Source organism: Oryctolagus cuniculus, chromosome X, assembly GCF_964237555.1.
Source record: "Oryctolagus cuniculus chromosome X, mOryCun1.1, whole genome shotgun sequence".
NCBI classification, from domain to species: domain Eukaryota; kingdom Metazoa; phylum Chordata; class Mammalia; order Lagomorpha; family Leporidae; genus Oryctolagus; species Oryctolagus cuniculus.
Genome location: NC_091453.1, coordinates 36,897,043 through 36,918,456, shown reverse-complemented (window position 1 = coordinate 36,918,456; position 21,414 = coordinate 36,897,043). Strand labels below are relative to the sequence as shown.

Here is a 21,414-nt window from a genome sequence, read left to right as displayed (position 1 = left end):
TCCACATGCCCTGGTGACTGAGGGTCACCACACACAATGGAGTTGGTGGTTAGTTCTGTTTGGCCTGAGTGAGTGCTCACAGAGGAGCACCACACTCTGAGCCCAAGGTCTTCAACAATCCTCCTTTGTCCTGGACCCTTTTTGATACCCTAATGGGTGAATTGTAGGGGCTAACACATTCCTTCAGTACTCCGTGATCGAGGAGGCCCTGAATGCTGGGTTCTGAGCCTCTTGTACCTCCGGACAGACAGGATATTGTTTCTCATGTGGAAAACCTGTGGATCTTTAAGTCTGACTTTCATGGGAATTGCTGTCTTTGCCTGTTCCATAGTTTCTTCATCTGACCATATCTGAGGGTCTCCTTTTCCTGGATGAGGGTATCACAGCCTGTGACTCCTGATGCTAACAGGAGTCTGGGAAAGGATGTCTCGGCCTAAAGTGGGCAGTGTTTGCAGTACTGTTAGAAAGGGATGGGATGATGCCTGAAGTGCTTGGGTCACTGCCACCCACATGGGGGACATAAATTGAATTCCTGGTTCCTGGCTTTGTCTCATCCAAACTTGGCTGCTGTAGGCATTTAGAGTATGAACCAGTGGTGGAAGATGCGATGGCTCCTCCTCTCTCCTCTCCTCTCCCTCCCTCCCCTCACATAATTAGAAATAAGTGAATAAACATAGAATCGTACCAGTGTAATACACCAACTTTATGGATTCACGGTGGAAGAAGGTCTAAGATCATCCTAGCAGTCACACTACAAGTGACTGATGAAAGTTAGCAGTACTCAAGATAAATATTCTCAGCAAACTGGGAACAGAATGGGGCTTCCGCCGCTCTCCTCCAGGGACACTGCACCACCTCACCAGATGTGAGTGGCCACCCAAGCGTTGGCACCATGGTGGCTCCAGGACCGGTCACCCTCATCTGATCGGGCCCTGGTAAAGTGGAGACCCGAGAGCAGGTGACTGGTGCTCCTGCGCACCTGTGCACACGTCCTCCTGGACGGGGCTGGGGAGCGACTGCAGCCTCAATCTTCAGGGGAACCAATGGGCCTGGTGTCACTGAGCAGGTGGCCCGTGGGCCTGGTGCCGAGAGGGAGTGGGCACATGGGATGGACGGGGGCGTCTGAGCTGCGCTGCAGCGGCTTTTCCAAACTGCGTGGGGAGTATGTCCGCTGCCCTTAGGACAGTAGAATCACTGCACCGACCTGGACAAAGGTGGGCAGAGAGGCTGCCTCCAGCTTCCAGGTTTCGCTGTTTCCTCTCGGGATCCCCCTGAGTTCTTTATAAGACGGGCCGGGCTGTGCAGGGGAACCATCTTAGGAAATGCAGGGCCCCAAGGGAACCAGCCACAGGCCTGCCCTGAAGCTCCACTCTGCAGACTGCACAGCCTAGAGTGCCCGGCCACCACCTGTGTCACTGGCACAGCCTAGGATGCCCTGACACCGCCCATGTCACCGGCACAGCCTGGACTGCCCTGACACCCCCCGTGTCATCGGAATGGTAATTGGGTTCCTGACATCCACGCAGGAAACTCGGATGGATTTCCTGGCTCCTTGTTTCAGCCTGAGACAGCCCCGCTGTTGCAGACATCTGGGAAGTGAACCAATGGAAGCAAGTTCACTGGCTCGGTCTGGCTCTAGCTGCCTGCCTCTCTCTCTGCCTGTGTGTGTGGTGCCATCTCTCCCTACCAACAGCAAATGTATACTTTTTTGAAGATTGATGTTTTGGTTTGAAATCATATTCTGAACACAACACTGATACAACTGTTAATGTCGTCACATTGGAACTGCCTAAGTGAAATGCAACGAAAAGTCAGTATTGCATTTGTTTTCTCCTTGATTGGGCAGATGTGCAAAAATATTTCTTTACATTTAATGTTTCTTTTAGAAGCAAGTGTAATCATTTGTTTCCAGTTTTCACATTTATTCCACCTGTACATATGAATAACACTTCCTTTTAAATTTGAAAGCATTCATGTTTGTATAGTGAATTACACTGTCACACAAATTTTCTGCTATCACCATCATTTTTGCCATCAAACTGTGATGATACATATGCCAAGTCTCACCGTTTGAGACAAGAAAGGAAATGATGAAACGAACAGAGAATGGAATGGAGACAGAAATGAGAAGCAGAGTGAGACACCTGGAAAAGCCAAGCATTTGTTAATAAATGGAACTGTGTTTGATCGACAACTTGTCCACATGGAAAAATCCATGGTGCCTGTGATGTTTAGATTCTGGTACTACTGGGATTTGATAAATAATGTATGATTTCTAGCATATTAAATACTTTCTCCGTAAAATCACAGAATAGGATATGTTGCAAATGATATCACAGAAATACAAACGGCTATTTGGGACTACTATAAACAACCATACACCTACAAATTGGAAAACCTAAAATAGAGATGAATTAATTTCTGGATATCCATAACTTACCAAAACTGAACCATGAAGACACAGAAAACATGAAAACACCAGTAGCTCAGTAATGAAAAGTCGCCAGCAAAGAAAATCTACGGACCAATGCTGAAGTCCATCGAACTTTTAAGGAAGAACACCAATCCTTCTCAACCTGTTCTCAAATATCAGAAGGGAGCAAATCCATCCAAACTCATTCTCCAACACCAGAAGTATCTTGAATCCAGAGTCAGACATGGATAAAAAAAAAAAAAAGAAACAAATAAAGAACACTATAGATAAATATCCCCAATGAACATAAATGTGTAAATTGTAAAGAAAACACTAGCAAACTGAATCCAACAACACACAGAAAAACTCATTCATAATGGACAATTGAGATTTTTCTCAGGGATTGCAGCATGGTTCAGCATTTGTAAATCTATAGGCATACTATAGCACATCAACAGGAGGAAGAGGCTGGCGCCGCGGCTCACTAGGCTAATCCTCCACCTTGCGGTGCCGGCACACCGGGTTCTAGTCCCGGTTGGGGTGCCAGATTCTGTCCCGGTTGCCCATCTTCCAGGCCAGCTCTCTGCCGTGGCCAGGGAGTGCAGTGGAGGATGGCTCAAGTGCTTGGGCCCTGCACCCCATGGGAGACCAGGAGAAGTACCTGGCTCCTGCCCTCGGATCAGCGCGATGCGCCGGCCGCAGGGCGCTGGCCGCAGCGGCCATTGGAGGGTGAACCAACGGCAGAAGGGAGACCTTTCTCTCTGTCTCTCTCGCTCACTGTCCACTCTGCCTGTCCAAAACAAACAAACAAACAAACAAAAACAGAAAAACAAAATACAAAAAAAAAAAAAAACAGAAGGAAGATAAACATCATATGGTCATCACTATAGACACAGAAAAAGCATTCAGTAAAATTCAACATCCATTCATGATAATAAAAACAAAAACCTTGGGCAAAATACCATAGAAAGAAAACTCTTCAAGATAATAAAGGCTGTACATGACAAAACCACACCAAATATAATACTGAATGGGGAAAACCTGAAAGCTTTTCATGTAAGATCTGAAACCAAGCAAGGATTCACTCTCACTGCTGTTATAACATAAATACTGGAAGTTTTACCCAGAGCCATTAGGCAACATGAGCAAATAAAAGATATACAAACAGGAAAGGAACAAACCAAGTTATTCCTGTTAGCAGATGACATGATTCTATATACAGAGGCACCCAAAGACTGTACCAAGGAACTATTACAACTGATAAACAAATCCAATAAAGATGCAAGATGCAAAAGCAATACACAAAAATCAGTCACATTTTATACCCATTCTAGAAAAGTCACATTTCAAGAACATATTTACTCTTAATTATATAACATATTCAATATCTATTAATCTCTTTTCCACACTCATTGCTGGCTTTTTCCATTTTCTTCAGGAATATAGAAACTACTGTTATATTATATTACTATAGAAAGACAAGTACCTTTAGTTTATTCATTGGATTACATCTCCATTTACTAATGTAGCACTTGTCTTTATTAAGTTTTCCCTTCCGTTTCCCTTTGATTTATTAACTCTGTGGCTCTTATTACTAATATCCATATTGTGTGGTCATGTTTTAATACCTCTTTATTTAACATTTGTCTTTTTATCATACATATTTCATGTATATGAACTTTGCAAGACTTCCTTTCTGTCAATTTCAGTAGGCTCCTGGAAGTAGTGTTAAAACTGCCCTTTAACTCTTCCCCTCCCGGTTTCTCTCCCCCTCCCCCATCTCCCTCTCCTCTCCCTCTCCCTGACTCTCTCTTCCTGTGTATCTCTGCTTCATACATAAAAAATAAGTTTTTATAAAGTGGATGGACATTTGGCACAGTGGCTAGGACGCTATTTGGGACATTGACACACTGCACTAGAGTTCCTGGGTTTGGGTTCTGATTGCACTTCTGAACAAACTTCCTGATATTGTGAACCCTGGATACAACAGATGATACAGCTAAAGTGCCTGGGTCCTCGACACCCCCATGGAAAATCCCAAATGAGTGCCAGTCCTAGACATATCTGTTGTGGGCATTAGGGGAGTGAGTGAGCAGATGATGGATGACCTCTCTCTCTCCTCTCTCTCTATCTCTCTCTCTCTCTATATATATGTATATATACATACACACACACACATACACGCATATCCTTTTGTTTTTTAAGATTTTTTTTTTATTTGAAAGGTAGTGTTACAGGGAGAGAGTGAGAGACAGAGAAAGGTCTTTCATCCCTGGTTCACTCCCCAAATGGCAGCAACAGCTGGAGCTGGGTGGATCCAATCCCAGGAGCCAGGAGCTTCAAATAACAAAAAATGCATTATGTTTTTCATAGAAACATAAATTATAACAGGGTGTGAAAAGCATTAGCTGTTGGTTAGAAGGCTTATACTGCTAAGTAAGAAAATATTTTCATACATTTCACTTCAATATGGCTTGGACCCAGTTTGTTTCAGTTATCTGAAAACATGTCAGGGTGACAGTCTTCTAAAGGCTGACTAGTCATCCAAGGGTCTTTTTATGTGAACACTGTTATTAAAGTAGAATTAATGTTATCTCTAAGGTATTATAAATGGTTTAATATCATGAAAAACAAAGACATATAATGTTGCACCTTAATGAATTACATACCTGCCTCTGGCACTGTAGTGCTCTAGTTGTGAGGTGCTGTCTCATTGAATTCAGGACCATTTTCATATACATCTCCAGGGTCAAGCTGAAGATTTTCCTGGACATCTGGTTCCACGTGGGGCCCTTAGAGATAAAAAGGTTACCGAGAGACAATAACAAGATGGCAGAATCGACGACTTTTCTTTCCTTATGTCCAGGATTTCAGCAACAACAAAAAAATCCATACCCAGATCAGGAGCACATACCCCATTACCCAATGTACTGCACGCAGGCATGAACACTCTAGTTAATGTTTCTCACTGGAAAGTATTTAACCACAGCATTTCCCAGATGAAGTAGAGACTGGCCTTCTAGATAGAGTGCATCTGAAGCCAATGGGGTGCACAAACAAGAGACCTGTGTGAATCTGAATGGGAACGTGTGTACTTCCTTTCCTTCCCCACTCACCCAAGTCAACTAATTCAAATGTTCAAATTCTTAATTTAACTAGTCTGTCTGCATACACAGCACCCCAAACTTTCACTGCTTGAAGCCAATGGAATGGATCCAGAATCACCTCGCTCTAGCTATGGACAAGGTTGTGCTTTCCTGTGAACACAGGACCACGGAGAATGAAACGTGTTTAAACAAATGAGCGGAAAAATCTAATTGTGCTTTATCTCTGTCCCTCTCTCTGTGTCTCTCTGTGTGTGTTTGGGGGCGCAAAATCTAATATTACTGATACTTTATGAAGAAGATCTTATCATTTGTGTCAACATGGAAGATCCTGGAAGACATGATGCTAACTGAAATAAGCCATAGGCAGAAAGAAAAATACTGCAGAATCTCACTGAGGTGGGGACTCTGAAAATGAATACATGGAAACAGAGTAGAATGTTGGCTACCAGGAGTGTTGGATAGTGAATTGGGAAATGTACATGCAAGGTAAAAAGTTGCAGGTTAAATAATACTAGAGATACAAATCCAACGTGTGTACTAATTAACAATAAATTACTACAACTTTAAGTTTACTGATAGAAACATTTTAGGAGAGAGCATATGAAGAGATTGATAGTAGTTCTTTGGGATCACTTACATATATTTATCAACAAATAATGTTGTATACCTAAAATACAAAAAATAAAGGATGAAAGATTAGGGCCCGTGCTGTGGTATAGCAGGTAAAGCCGCTGTGTGCAGTGCTGGCATCCCATATTGGTGCTGGTTCGAGTCCCGGCTGCTCCACTTCCGATCCAGCTCTCTGCTATGGCCTAGGAAAGCTGTAGAAGATGACCCAAGTCCTTGGGCCCCTGCACCTGCATGGGAGACCTGGAGGAAACTCCTGGCTCCTGGCTTAGGATCAGCACAGCTCAGGCCGTTGCGCCCAACTGGGGAGTGAACCAGTGGATGGAAGACTCTCTCTGTCTCTCTCTCTCTCTCTCTCTCTCTGCCTCTCCTTCTTTCTCTTGTGTAACTCTGACTTTGAAATAAAGAAATAGAATGAAAATATAGTTAAGCAGTAAGACATGAAATGTGAAAAATAAAATGGTAAAATACATTCTGCCAGTGTTGTGAAATCAAACCTGCAGGTAAATGGGATGCGTAAGATCCCAGAATCCTTATTTCAAGATTCTGTTGCCAAAACGCAAGGGGAAGTCATATGTCCCCATTGTTATGCTTTTTCTCCAGTCACGATTTCCCTCAAACTACTTTCCATTACTCCGACTTGATGTTATACTCGAAGTACCAAATCATTATTATTTTGGGTCTGTCCGATCCAATAAGAATGTGAGACCAAGACTAAAATTAAATTTCTGGAGAGTATTTAGATTCCAAGTACCTGACATGTAATATGGCATGAGTAGAAACCAGTAAGTATGGCATGAGAACATATGTTAATAAAAGATTAATCTCTTTAAGGATGCCTCCATTGGCACAGGTGCTTGGTGTAGCTGTTCAGCCACAAGTTAGAATGCAGACACTGTATATCAGAGGGGCTGGGAATGAAATCAGTGTAGCAAAGAAGATACCTGCATTCACCGGTTTTTCTACCATGCTATCTGCAAGAACTAAGGAATGGAAGCAACATAGATGCCCATCAACAGATGAACGGATACAGGAAATGTGGTCTGTATACACAATGGAATTTTATTCAGCGATAAAACAATGTTATCCTAATATATGCATAAGAAAATATGGAAGAGTGAGATTGCCAATTCAAGAAAAGCCAGACACAAAAAGCAATCATCCCATGTATTAGCTCACATGTGGAAGCCACAAATAATTTCGACCTGAATGTTGTAAAATACTGATTTATAGGAGATTGTGAATGCCGGGGCATCTGATAACTCGTACCAAGAGACAGAGAAGGAATGCACTCTAGTGTTTTACTGCACAGTGGGATGACTGTAACTAAGAATAGCCTGTCCTACAGCCTGTGAATAGATAGAGAAGAGGCCCTCCATGGCTCCAAGCATAGAATGATGACAGGGACAGACTAAAATCCATTGCTTTGTCTGACTGGTACACATGGTGTACATTTGAAATGTCACATTGTAACCCGTAGATATGTGGAGCCATCAGGTGCAAATCAGAAAAATAGAACACTATTTAAAGAGAGGGAAATGTTACATAACCTTACTTTATCAACATCCATTGAATACTTGTATCCATGTATCAGAGGGTACCCCATAAATATGCACAATCAAGAATAATTGAAAATAAACAATTAATAAAGTAATTAAGATGCCACTGTCATGAATGATAGGGATAGAGAAGTTCACGCAGATTAAATGGGACAAACTTTACACTAGAATCAAATGCAATGGATTAGACTCTGGATGACAAAAATATGTACAAAGGAAATTACTGGGACAGATAGGGAAATTTGAATGTAGACTGCATCTTAAACAATTGCATTATTGAACAATTAAATTTCCTGAATTATAGAATTATACACTGATTTTCAAAAAGAATGACTTTATCCCTTGGATTTGCACACACACAGGGTAATGATGTTTCATACTACCTGAAAATTAATATAAGTGGGTTTGCATCAGAACAAAAATAATATTAATAAGTATATAGTCATGTTAATATATGCTTCTAATCAGGGCAGAAGGGAGACAAATTGTAGGTGTGGAGAGAATGGAAGCAGGAAACCCACAGGGCCTGGAGCATGACACTTTGTGACTCTAGATGAAAACTCTGGGAGATTTTATGACAATTGTCAACTTTTGTATAAATGTAGATTTCCAAAACCTGAAATACAAATGAACGAATATGCAAGAGCTAGATTATAATTCAGAGAGACAGCACTTATTTTTGCAATATGGGCAGCAACTAGGATTGGACTTTGCCTTCCTTGCTTTCCTGTATTATAAAGCCATATTTTAAACAAAGAAAGGCAGAACAAAACACACTGCATCTACTCCTCCAAGGCCATAGTGTACTAAGAGGAGTCAACGTTAACTTTCTCAGACATCTGAAATCTACACCATGCATGGAATCTGAATTATAAATGACATACACTTTTTTGCTGTAAGATTTGATGAGTGGATTTGTAGGTCTATGCTAAATATAATCATGACACTCACCCCTTCCCAGGGTAAGCAACACTTATTTTGTGAAAAGAAAGGCATATTAGGTACTTATTTCACATTTCATGAACGAAACCCATGTGGAAGAAAGTACCAAATATAAGAGCAAAATTATTTGTGACTCATGGAAAAACTACTATCTTACAGCGAGAATAGAAAGTGGGGTGTAAAGAAATGAATGGGCATTGTTGGCAGTCACATTTGGAAAGACAGCGAATTGCTAAAAAAACAAAACAAAAAAGTATACCATGAAATATGCAAATGCTTAGGTTGAGACTACTACTCGCAAAGAAATAATTCGGCACATAGCAATGTGATGAAAGTTGCATTGATCCAATCCCACAAGAATTTGTGTGGCTTTAAAACGCCTTTAAAAATCATAGTAACTTGAAATAACTTCAAAGCCGTTCAGGAAAAGGGACTGGCGTGACACTGTGGGATAAACCACCACTTGCAACAATGGCACTTCACGTTAGAGTGTTGATTCAAGTCCTGGCTGCTTAGTTTCAGATCTAGGTTCCTGCTATTGTGCCAAGAAAGCAGCTGATGATGACCCAAATGCTTGGATTCCTGCCAGCAATGTGGGAGATCTGGATGGGGTTCCTGGCTCCCAGCCTGACTCAATCCCAAATATCTAAAAATTTTAAAAAGAAGTCTTATAATGAGGAAAGCACAAAGCTGTAATGTATATTCTTCAACTTTCCACCTAATATGCAGGAACTGTTTGAGATACCTTTGTAATGTTAGTGTTATTTCCTCCTGTGCCATAATAAATGAGACATGCATATCCCTCACCCTCAAAAGGCCTTTTCGTTCTCCTTCCCTTTACCTTCAGCCTCAGGTTCTCCCTCCTCTTCTATATCTTGATCAACTGGAATCTCCTGATTTTCAACTGCTGGCTCCTCCAGTTGAAGTACTTCAGCACCAGATTGCTGGGGCTATTAGGTTGAAATTATAGAAATAAACAGTCTTGTGGAAACACATGTGATAACCATCTATAACACATATGTATGCATAATAATCATTTGAGAAATTTCTTCAACATGATCCTACATCCTTATTCTGAATAAAATTAGTCCTCCCCCTGAGAGGTGTCTCCCAGAAGAGTTACCTCCAATGCGCGTGGGAGTTATTTTTTTCTGTGCTGGGATGCACGTGTGCTCTCTACTGTGAGTAAGCGTGAGAGTGAAATCACTGACTACATCCCATGGGAACATAAAGAGCATCCATGAGGAATACAGCAGATGTAATTGTCCTGGGTGAATGTTTCCTTTGCGACACCAAGTGACAGCCGTCATCAACGCAGAAGACCTTTATCAGTGTATTTTGCTACTCAGTAAGACTTTCCCAAAGATAAACTTGCTAACAGAAAACATTACACATTGAAGCACTCACCTCCACAGGTTCAATTTGCTCTTGGAAACTTTCTTCTGCATTTCCTCCTCCCATAGCTCTAGATGTTGCTCTTGTGCCACTCATGTTTCTCAACGAAAGCAGAATATTGTGATTTGGAGAATGCATTTAAGAGAACTGCAGTATTTGAACATTTGCATGGCCAAACGTCAATTTGTAACTTTTAAATATGTTGAGATAACTTTCAAAAATGTCCCTGGATATGCATGCATATCCACCCTTTCTGATCCTTGGTAACAGCACTTCCTCGGACAAGTCTGACACAGAAAGGCGTAAGGACAAGACAGAGGTCCTAGCTGATGCTATCTGTCGCATCACTGGATGTCCCGTATGGAGACATTCTTGGGAAATCTGCTACACCATGAAAACTCGAGTGACTATCCTATTTGTCACAACCGCACTAACGAGGCCAATTTGTGATCCCAAATAGTTTTCGTTGAGATGCACAGCTCCATCCCTCCTTCTCGTGGTGTTTCTGCACCGACCAGGCCAAAGTGAGAAGCTGGGATAGAGGGCGATAGGGACGCCTCTCCCTGGGCATCTGGGCCTGCGCTTTACGGATTTTGGAGATGCTGTCACCACCTCGGTGTCCCCACTCTCTATGTCCTTCCCTTAACATCTGCCCAGCCTTACGTCTGGTTTCCTCTGAGGACTTGTGATCTGCCCCCTGTGAGCCATACCGGGATCCTCTGGGACACAGATCTCTCCAACAGCAGCCTCAACCCTTGCCCTGTCTTCACCTGCCCCACTGCCCTCCAGGCAAACCTTCCGCCCTTGTCCTGGCCCCAGCCGGAATGTAACAAACATGGTGGCAGCGCCATCTGTGCGCAGGCCGACGTCCTTGAAGTCCTTCTTGTTCTCAGTCCCCGCACCTCATCGCCCAATCCCGCGAAGACGCTTGGCGTCTTCTCATACTCACTCACACGTGAACTGATCAGACAGCGGCTACCTACTCACTGTGTCTCAGGCAGGCAGCAAGACAGAACACAGCGGGAAAATGGCGCCCGCGGCGCGGATGTGCACAGAGCACGCCAACGCGAAGGCTCGTGCGCAGCAGGGGACGTGTGCAGCAGTGTGACCCTGCGCCAGTCAGGACGCTCGTGGGCGGGACTTACACTCGGAAGCCTCAGCAGTCCTCAGCTACCAAGGAATTGCTCCCCACTGTTTCCTCCAACAGTCTGATTCTTCCAGGAGAGCCCTGGGTTCTCCTTTGGGAAAAAACATCTCAAATAGACCTGCTGTGACAGAAGTAGCTTTTAAATATGTCAGCGCTGGGGCTAGTGCAGCTGCCGCTGGTGACAGGATGCCAGTTTGTGGGAGACCCGGATGACGCGCATGGCTTCTGGCTCCTGCCGCCGCTTGGGGAGCGACCCAGAGGATGGACGATCGCTTTGTCCCCCTCTCCCCCTCTCTCCCTCTCTCCCTCTCTCGCTCTCTCGCTCTCCAACTCGGGTTTTCAAATTAATAAGTAAATATAAAATGTTAGTCTATTTTTATGTCGGCTTTCTCCAGTAATTTTCTGCCCCACCTGTGGCCGTTTTGCTTTTGTTGCTTTCATCATGCTTGCAAACACTTGGGTTTCTCTGGCTTCTGAGTTACGTTTTTTCCATTAACATCTGTAGGCCGGTAGCTCACCTGCCTGAATACGACTGGTCTGGTCCACGCAAGGTTCAGAACTATCCGATAGAGGTCCTAGGATGTAGGCACAGCCTATTGTCACAAGATGGATAGCAGCAGTGGTTATGCTCATCATACGCAGTGCTTCCTGAGCATCAGTCACCTGTCCTGTCCGCAGGGCAAAGCTGGCAGTATTACCCAACGCTCTCCCTCCACAGGGTCACTAGCATCTCAGAAGCGGAAAGGCCTTCCGAATGTTGGTACTTATTCTGAGGTCTTGTGTAAAGCATTTTTATCAAGGTGGGGCACAATTCACTTAGAATTGGACACAATTGGTGGTGTGATATTTTAGGATTCATGGACATACACAAAGACTGTAAGTTTTAGAAATTTTAATTGACGTGTAGTAGTGATTGTCCATAGCCAATGGATACGCTGTGCTTTTCCTTTTTCTAGAAATGTCCACAATGTGTAATAATCCCATTCAGGTAATTAGCATTAGCATCACCTCAGGAATTTATTATTACTTTGGGTTGTGCACGTTCTGCACCTTTTCCTTTAGCACTGTACATTTTCCATTCCAGGACTGCTAACTATAGAGCTATGTAGAGTACTACAGAAGAGTAGAACTTAGTCTTCCTTTCTAACTGTGTTGTGGCATTCATTGTCCATCCTCTATGCCCTTTCTCCTACCATCTCCACCCTCTGGTGACCTGCGCTCTACCTTCTGTTTCTGTGAGATCCACTTGTGTAGCTTCCAATGGGAGTGAGAATATACGCTGTTTGGCTATTTGTGAGCAAGGTAAGCATTTTAAGAAAAGCTAATCAAATACTTTGCAGGTTGAAAAACCTCATTTGACTTTTTATTCAGCAGTGCATATATATATTTCAAGGAGGTGCTGGAATAAACAAGGTGGTTTTCCTTTTTTGCAAACTTTACTTTCAGAAACAAGAGTTTCCTGTATTTGTAGTTATTTGATGAAGCAAGGAGCTATAAGCTATTTTTTATGCAGCCATTAGGATGGATCCGTGACTTCTGTTCAAGTTCATTTCTAAAAGTGTGGAAAAGTGAAAATAATATATGATGGAGAGTTTCCACAAGCATTAATGAACACCCTGATACATCTTAGCACTTTAGTGTGGGAAACAGTATGTGATATGGAAAATCAGGCTTGGTGCCTCCGTGATCAAATAGGTTTTTACAAATAAATTAAGCTACATTTTTTGTGCGACTCCAGTAGATTCTGTCAAGTCCGGCTTTTTAACGTTTTTTTTTCTTTTTTCTTTTTTTTTTTGACAGGCAGAGTGGACAGTGAGAGAGAGAGACAGAGAGAAAGGTCTTCCTTTGCCGTTGGTTCACCCTCCAATGGCCGCCGCGGCCGGCGCACTGCGGCCGGCACACCGCGCTGATCCAAAGGCAGGAGCCAGGTGCTTCTCCTGGTCTCCCATGGGGTGCAGGGCCCAAGCACTTGGGCCATCCTCCACTGCACTCCCTGGCTACAGCAGAGAGCTGGCCTGGAAGATGGGCAACCGGGACAGAATCCGGCGCCCCGACCGGTACTAGAACCCGGTGTGCCGGCACCGCAATGCGGAGGATTAGCCTAGTGAGCCGCGGCGCCGGCCCAGCTTTTTAAAGTTTATACCTGGATTGTGAAAAGTCAACCGGACTTTGAATAGTGATTACTATAGGGTGTGAGTGACAGACAGGACTGGAAGGAATTTGGATCAATGGGTTCCAAATTAGAATCAGAAAAACAGAATAAGTTCCTAGTGTTGCACAGCACAGTGGGGAGACTGTACTTCACAGTACCCTAGTTTATATTGTACAAACAGATAGAAGAAAGAACTGCCAGGCCTACAACCATGAAGTAATGTCTCGGATCAGGAAATGTTCATTACCCAGTTTTGACCAGTACATTGCATACATAAAGTCAAATGTAACACTGTAGCCCTAAATATGTACCATTACTGTTAATAACAAAGTAAAAAGAAACTGTGAAACTCACACAAATGCTTTAGAAAGCCAGGGCTAAAGAGGAAGGATTCAAAAAGGGGGATGAGCAGATCTTCCAGAAAGATCAGTAAAAACACAAAAGAAGTGAAACAATATTAAAAAGTACTGATACTCTCAGTTCCAAATTAGAATAAAAGAGTTTTCAGTGACTGAGAGCAAAGAATAGCGTTTAAATTTATCAGGTAAATAATAGGGGAAAGTTGTTTATAAGTGAAAGGCCTAAATAGTTAATACAAGTATTCAAAGACTTAGCAAAAGAGTATTGCAATCTGAAAAATACCAAGAGTAAGGGGAAATGAAAATGAAAGCCTTGAAGGAACAAAGATGAATGCAGTGCAGCAAAACGTGCAAGACATGGGAAAGGACAAAATAAATGTGGACGGTCAAATAGCTCATGAATGCATGACCAAAATATTGAAACGCAAAGTGTATTCAAAAGGAGCCAGGACTGCACACCTTTTACAATGGATAAATTTGAAAAGACTGCCCAAGTTTTGGTTAGAACATGGAGCATATGGAGGTTTTATACTCTGCTTTTGCAAATGCATTGCGCTATGGAATTTTTTGAAAACTATCTCGGCAATTTTCCAATACTGTTGTAAAGGAGAACCTCAGAGTGCTTTTTAGAAAGAACTTTATGGTGCAAGGAAAAAAAAAAAAGGAATAAAGTATCTTCAAAAATGTCAAGGAAAATGAATACTACCACAAATAGGTGCACATATTTAAACTTTTTCAATATTTATTTACTTGAAATGCAGAGAGAACAGAGAGAGAGAGACATCTTGTGTGTGCTCGTTCACTCCTGAAATGGATGCAAAAGCCAGGGTTAGGTCAGACTGAAGGCAAAAGCCTGGAACTTCATCTGAGTCGCCCACCTAGAATACAGGGACCTAAGTACTTGAGCCCTCACCTGCTGCCTCCCAGAGTGTGCATTAGCAAAGAACTGGATCAGAAATAGTCAGGATTCAAAACCAGGCACTCCAATATGGATGACGGTGTTCCAAGCCAGCCCCCTGAATTTCAAAATTTTTGGCACCAAATTAAATTTAGTTTTAAATTCTGGTTTTCCACAAACTTTTTAAAGGTACTCCATGGCTGTGGTGAATGTAATATAAAATAGAGGAAAAAATTTAAGAGCACAAAGATGGCAATAAGAACTTGTCTTCAATATCGTGATTCCTACATTGAAAACTGCATGAATAGCTAGTGTTGTGTCCCTAAATAAAATCATATTCTCTTATGTTCCGTCATGTCATGTGTAAAATGGGGATAATGAGGAGGGTAGTAATTTATTTTTTAGTGAAAAGGGAATATTTAGATCATTTTAAGTGTGAGATCAGTATGGTTGCTAATTTAGGTTTCAATTATGAGACAGAGGTGTCACACTGCCTTATATGACAGGATTAAAAACATTTATGGAAAACGGGATTAAAATAAAAACATAAGAAATAAACTTTATTTCTCAACACAAACTCCATCAGAAGCATGGCTTTTCTAACTGATAATACTAGTTATTTAGTAGGTCCCTGAACAACTGAAAGTGCTTGGATTTTAATAGAGGAAAAATGGGTTGTCTTTAATCTTTTAAAGTTTTTTATTAATTTACTGGAAAGGCAGAGAGAGAGAGAGAGAGTAGGAGGGAGGGAAAGAGGGAGAGAGGGAGAGAGAGAGAGAGAGAGAGAGAGCAAGCGATATCATATATCCACTGCTTCATTTCCCAAGGGCTGCAGCAACCAGGCCTAGGCCAGGCTGAAGCCAGGAGCCAGGAACATCATCTGGATCTCCAACACGGGTGGCAGGATGCAATCACTTGAACCATATCCTCTGCCTTCCCAGGCTCATTAGAAGGAATCTGCATCAGAAACAGATTGCAGCCTGGAGTTGAACTTGATGGAGTAAGGACAAATGCCTTAGATCTGTTTTTGTCCCTTGCCTGTGAGCGAGCTGACAGCAGATCCTAACCCCATACATTCTTTCCCAAGGTTCCTTGTTAGCCTCCCCCCAATCCTGTATTCTTCCTCTCAAGCAGGACACTCTGCCCACAGCCCCTGAACCTGTAAGACCCTACCTTACATGCCACTGACCCCTGTCTATGAAAACCCCGGCCTGTGAGGGAGGGGATGCTCTCTACCTTCTGTGGTAGTGGTCCCTCTCTCAGCCTTGAATAAACCTGTGCTTGTTGTGAGTTCCTGGTCTGCCTCTTGTTGCCTGGTTTGTGCCTCTTTTTTTTTTTTATCTTAAAAACTTATATTTTGGTGCCCATACAGGGAGGGGTGCGAGAGATCGGCCCTCTTGCAAACTGTGCTCCCATACAACCTCGCACGCCTTTCAGGCAGTCATTGGACAACCTGCTCTTGGAGCTAAGATCTCTCCTTCCACCTGATCAGGGGGAATATCGACCTGCTGCATGCTTAGAGCTCTGATACCCTCTGGGAGAGGGCCATGACTCTCCCCTCCTCCAAACTCACCATTCCCTTCTGCAGCAAACTGGAGGGGATGATCACGCGGTAACCTTTGAGGATCTGGCCTCAGGGCACCCCTTCACCTCCAGGGATACCCCTGAGCAAGGTGTGTGGTTGAATTTCTGCCCAGCTCTTGCTCTTCTCAGTCGTCTACCAAGTGCCTCTCCTCCGTGGAGGGAAAGTGAACTTCCCAGGCTCACCACACGTGTCCTCCTTGGAAAGACTCGGGCAGGTTTGGATACCACCTCTCCAAACTCCCCAGATGAGTTGAGTACCGCTTTGGTCACCTGCCTACTCATTCCCTGCTTTAAGTTTGTCTTTCTGGAAACTCAGAGCCAGAAACTTTTGCCAGATCTCTCCACTGCATGCGCCCCCAGACTTGATTTTCAACCCACAGACTGGTGAGAGGTTGGCCTTGATCTCCCCACAGCATCCAGGGCAGACACTGGCTGTTGTCTCTGCCCCCGAAGGGTCTATGGTCTTTGGCTGTTTTGCTCTCCCTTAGTTCCAAGAACAATGGATACAGCTTTGGAAGGTGTCCAGAATCCTGCCACACGTCTTTGACTGGGGACGCTTGGTCTGAGCATGGGGATCCTCTCCTCTGCGAGAAGCTTCTCTTGTGGGAGCTCCTCTTCAGGAAACATCGAACAACAAGCTGAGTGTCACAACCACAACCTTATTCTACCTGCACCATGGCTTCCAAAATTTCTCAGTTTCCTCCTGACTTCCCCCTGACCTCTCTATTAAAAAAGCTGCCAGCCTTAGGCCTAAAGGGCCTTCTCTGAGGTCGCTCCTTCCATTTAGCTCCTGCTCATAATTACAAGCTCTCCTGATGGAGGGAAAACCTTGCTTCCCTGCCCTCTCCCTTCTCAGCCTGGTCACTGCTGCTGCCGCCTCAAGGGCATGGCCCCTTGCCTGCCCTACCCCCACCTTTGCTGGCTCCTTGCCCCCCACCCCTCCATGGTAGCCACAACTACTCCTCCTGTCCCTGGCTCCCTTGCACTCTCCTTGCCATCCTGACCCTCCCCCTCTGTCCATTTCCCCAGGCACTCTGCTTATCCTGACCTTCCCATAGAAGAACAACACATCCTGGAAGCCCCCGCCCCACAATCCCCTCCATCTTCACATCCTCTTTGCCATCCTGACCCGCCTGAGGACCCTCCGCCACGTCAACCGAGGGGAGGCTCCTCGCCTGCCACACACCTCATTCCCCACCCAATCCGGCCTTCTCCACCATCTGACTTATCTCCTCCTCACCCTCTCTCCTTGTCTGATGACTCCCACTTGCCATGGCCCCTGTCTTATCTTCTCCAAATTTTACAGCCTATGCCTGCTCTTCCCTCCAGGAAGGTGCATGGAGGGGAAGGTCTGGTCAGTGTCCATATCCCTTGCTCTCGATGAGACCTTAATCAAATTGAGGAATCTTTAGGCTCATTCTCAGAGAATCCCTCTAAGTATCATAAGAGATTCCTTCCCCGGCCCAGTCCTACAGGTTTACATGGTAGGACCCTTATCTCATCCTACCCTCCACGTTAACCCCGGACGAGTGGGAGTGCATCTGGCATGCTGCCCAAGAACTGACAGATGAGATGCACCATCAGATCCCAGACAGTCACCCAGAGGCCGCTCAGGCTGTTCCTAGGGCTGCTCCTGAGCTGGATTGCACCTGCCAACCCCAAGACCCATGGATATGGGCTCGAGATGACATGGTCTCTGGTCTGTCGGCTGTTATGGACAATAACAGTCATAAGTAGGTCAGTTGGATAAAATTCATGAAATCATCGCAAAGTGAAGAAAACCTGGCCCTCTTTATGTCTTGCCTGTCAGAGGCGATGATAAAATATACTGACATGCATCCTGGTTTTCCAGGCCTGTTGTTGTTACAAGTCCAATTTATACCTCCATCAGCCCCTGAAATCCAGTGCCAACTCTAAAAGCTGGATGACCACCCACAAACCCCTCCAAAAGGACCTCATGAATGTGGCCTTTCATGTCATTGACCGTAGGGATGAGGAAATAAAATTCAAAAGGAAAAAAAATACAAAATTATAGTATCACATGTTTCCCTCTGTAATCCAGCAAGCCCCTAACTGCACACCAAACCCCAGCCCTCTGGGAACCTGTTATCCATGTGTCAATACTGGGCCCTGAGCCAAGGCCTGCCCTAACCCAAGGCCTCCCACTAAACCAGATCCCAACTGCAGGCGGTGGGGACACTGGAACCTTGGCCCTGGGGAGGATGCCTTGCCCACCGGGGGCAACACTCTGTCCTGCCAACTCCAACACAGGACATCTCCTCTCTGCTAATCTGAACAGTATAAGGAGGCCTGGGTCCTGTAGCACCCATCAAAGATGAGCCCACGGAACCAGGGGTGTCAGGGACAGTGTCCAGCAAGCAGATTCCTGTCTTGATGGATACTGAGACCTGTATATCTGCTTTACATGACTATCATGGTCCAATTCTTCCTTTTTTCCTTGTCTCTGTTGTTGACATAAAAGGCCACGTTGAGACACCAAATAGGACTCCCCTTTTATATTGCTCCTTTAGAGATATTACTGCCTTACATTCTTTCCTTACTCTTCGCAATTACCCCCACCCCCACCCTTCTGGACAGAGACTCTCTCCACTGCTTGGGGACATCTGTCTTCATTCCCACAGGGGATGAAACCTACATGTTTATCCTTCATACTACAGGCTTTCCTCTTGCCACCTCTCCTTCCCAGATGCCCAGTTTTCCCCAGTCAACCCTCTAGTGTGGGATACACTAGAAAAAGAATGGCTCTTGTCATCCAGTACAGGACCTCTGATGGTGTATTAATGCCGCTGTCCATCCCACATACTCTGTCGTGCCTAATCAATATTCTCTCCTCTCCCAAACACCTCCTATAACTTCATTTGACTCTGTTCTAGACCTAAAGAATGCCTTCTTCCTGATTCCTCTCGAGTCATCTTCACAAGCACTCTATGCCTTTACCTGGTTTGATCCCAATTCCCACCTTACCCGACAGCTAACCAGGAATGCCTTAACCCAAATTTTTTGAGATAGTCTCCACTACTTTGGACAGACCATCCAGGCAGACCTAATCTCTATTAATCTGTTACCCTGTGCCCTTCTTCAATATGTTCATGTCCTCCTACTCTGTAACCCCTCCAGACAATTCTGTCTCCAACATACCACAAGTCTTTTACACTTTCATCGGAAAAGGCTATCCCAGAAAAATGTCCAGCTAATTTCTACTTCTGGAATGTTTCTGGAACGTTACATTGGGGGTGACTAAAAATTCTCCAGCTCATGAATTGGATTCATTAGATGAGATGGGAAGAGATTTCTGAACCCAAGACAGGCAGGGACTATGTCCATGATCAGTAGGAAGCAGATACCGAAGATATGATGAGGTCACATACTTCAGCATTGTCTTAAGGTTAAGGGTCAGAAATCTCTGAAGGGGGAATGATGTAAGTCATATAGATAGATGAAGTTCATGAGCTGGAAGCCACATCTCTCCTGCTGTGTGATCATCTCCACCTACCTACAGTCAGATGCCCTTTGCCTAAGAAGCCTTTCCCCATATTCAGGGGCTGGGGGGGCAGTATCATGTAAACACTTCCATTTCTTTTTTTAGTGTTTAATTTATCTGAAAGGCGGGGGGGGGGAGAGAAAGAGAGAGAAGCAGACAGAGAGAGAGAGAGAGAGAGAGAGAGAGGGAGGGAGGGAGAGAGAGAAGGAGAGATCATCTGTCCACTGGCTTACTCCCAAAATAGCCAGAATGGCCAAGCCATAACCAGGTGCCCTGAGCTTGTTCTGGGTCTAGTAGATGCATGGGGCCAAGTATTTCTGTAATCTTCTGCTCCCCTCCTGGGCATACTAATAGGGAGCTGGATCAGAAGTGGAGCAGCTGGGACATGCACCCACATGGGATGCTGGCACTGTGGGCTGATGGTTCACCCAGTGTGCCACAGTACCAGCCCCTCTATAACTTATTATAAAGAGACATCCTTTCTCTGATGTTTGTATTGGGAAGCTCTTAAGGATAAGTTGACTGTCAGTGTATGGGTTTACTTCAATGATTTCTAATCAGTTTCAATGGTCTTTGGAACAGTTTTTATGCTAGTACCATGCAGTTCTGGTTGAAATAGCTTTGTAAATGTCTTGAGGTCTTGTATATTTGAGATCTTGCATTCTGGGGCCTCCAGGTTTGCTACTTTTGTCGAGTATTGATTTGAGTCTTTGAGGATTTTATTACTGCCTTTTGAATATTTAGAATTGGTTTTTCTAGTGCCGTGAAAAATGTAATTTGTATTTTGATTACTACTGCATTGAATCTGTAAAACAATTTCAGTACATTGGACATTTTAAGGAATTTTCCAACCCATGAACAAGGGAGGTCTTTCTTTTATTTCCATCTTCTTCCTTTCTTTCATTAGTGCTATGTAATTTTCATTGGGGAAGTCATTCAAATCTTTGGAGAGATATATATATATATATATATATATCCCTATATATTTATGTTCTTATAACTATTAATGGAACTGTTATTCTAGTTCCTTTTGTATTGAGTACATAATTGGTGTATATAAATGCTACTGAGATTTTATAATTTTGAATATGGAAGTTATTTATAAAATAAATGATGAAAACTATAAAAGCCCAACATAGGACTGGCCTCTAAAAAGTAAATTTTCACTAAAATCAAGAAACCAACACTTGACAAGATTTAAGTAAAGCCTATAGCAGTTTTCTAGGTTTTGTCGTCGCCAGGCCAAATCACTTTTTTCAAATAAAGGCAGTGCAGTTGTTCAAAGAAGGCAGCATGAGCCAGTTCTATCACTCAAGGTAATTAAAAGCTTATTGGTGAAAGAATGCAAGTAAACTGCTTAAATCATATTTAAAGACAATGATAGGAAACAAATTCCAATGTGGTAGCTTATGAATTGTTGACCGTATCCTGCAGTCAGCAACTGGAGAAGGCCTTGATCAGTTTGAGTGACTGGAAAACATGTATAGACAAGGTGCAACTAAAGTTGAGAATGAGCTATGGGATACATGTGCATATTTAATTAGGAGGCAGAAGGTCATTGGCAAAGGGGTCCTAGGGAAACTAAAAAATGTGTAAAAGTGTTCAACCGTACAAAAATGGATACAAATATCTGAAACGCTCTTCTCTATCTTCTTATCTAACTGGACATCGCTCAAGCTGCTCAGGTCCCTACTGGAACTCAACTCCTCTTGGAAGGCTTCCCTTAATC

At 43.7% G+C, this 21,414-nt stretch overlaps 1 protein-coding gene across 4 annotated transcripts; it reads right to left on the bottom strand.

Annotated features, from left to right (window-relative positions):
• Positions 1-1,285: 1,285 nt before the first annotated feature.
• Positions 1,286-11,322, bottom strand: LOC108175588 (putative G antigen family E member 3). Of its 4 annotated transcripts, none has more exons than XM_070067284.1 (5): positions 11,027-11,322; positions 10,056-10,143; positions 9,490-9,598; positions 5,083-5,205; positions 1,286-2,638 (listed from the first exon to the last, which is right to left on the bottom strand). In XM_070067284.1, the coding sequence occupies exons 2-4, from the start codon at positions 10,137-10,139 to the stop codon at positions 5,105-5,107; spliced, it is 294 nt and encodes a 97-aa protein (XP_069923385.1). In that variant the 5' UTR covers positions 10,140-10,143; positions 11,027-11,322; the 3' UTR covers positions 1,286-2,638; positions 5,083-5,104. The 4 variants fall into 4 exon arrangements, with proteins under 4 accessions (XP_069923385.1, XP_069923383.1, XP_069923384.1 ...); XM_070067283.1 differs by having other exon boundaries at positions 1,289-2,638; positions 11,031-11,313; XM_070067282.1 differs by lacking the exon at positions 11,027-11,322 and having other exon boundaries at positions 10,056-11,013.
• Between the last annotated feature and the right edge of the window lie 10,092 nt (positions 11,323-21,414).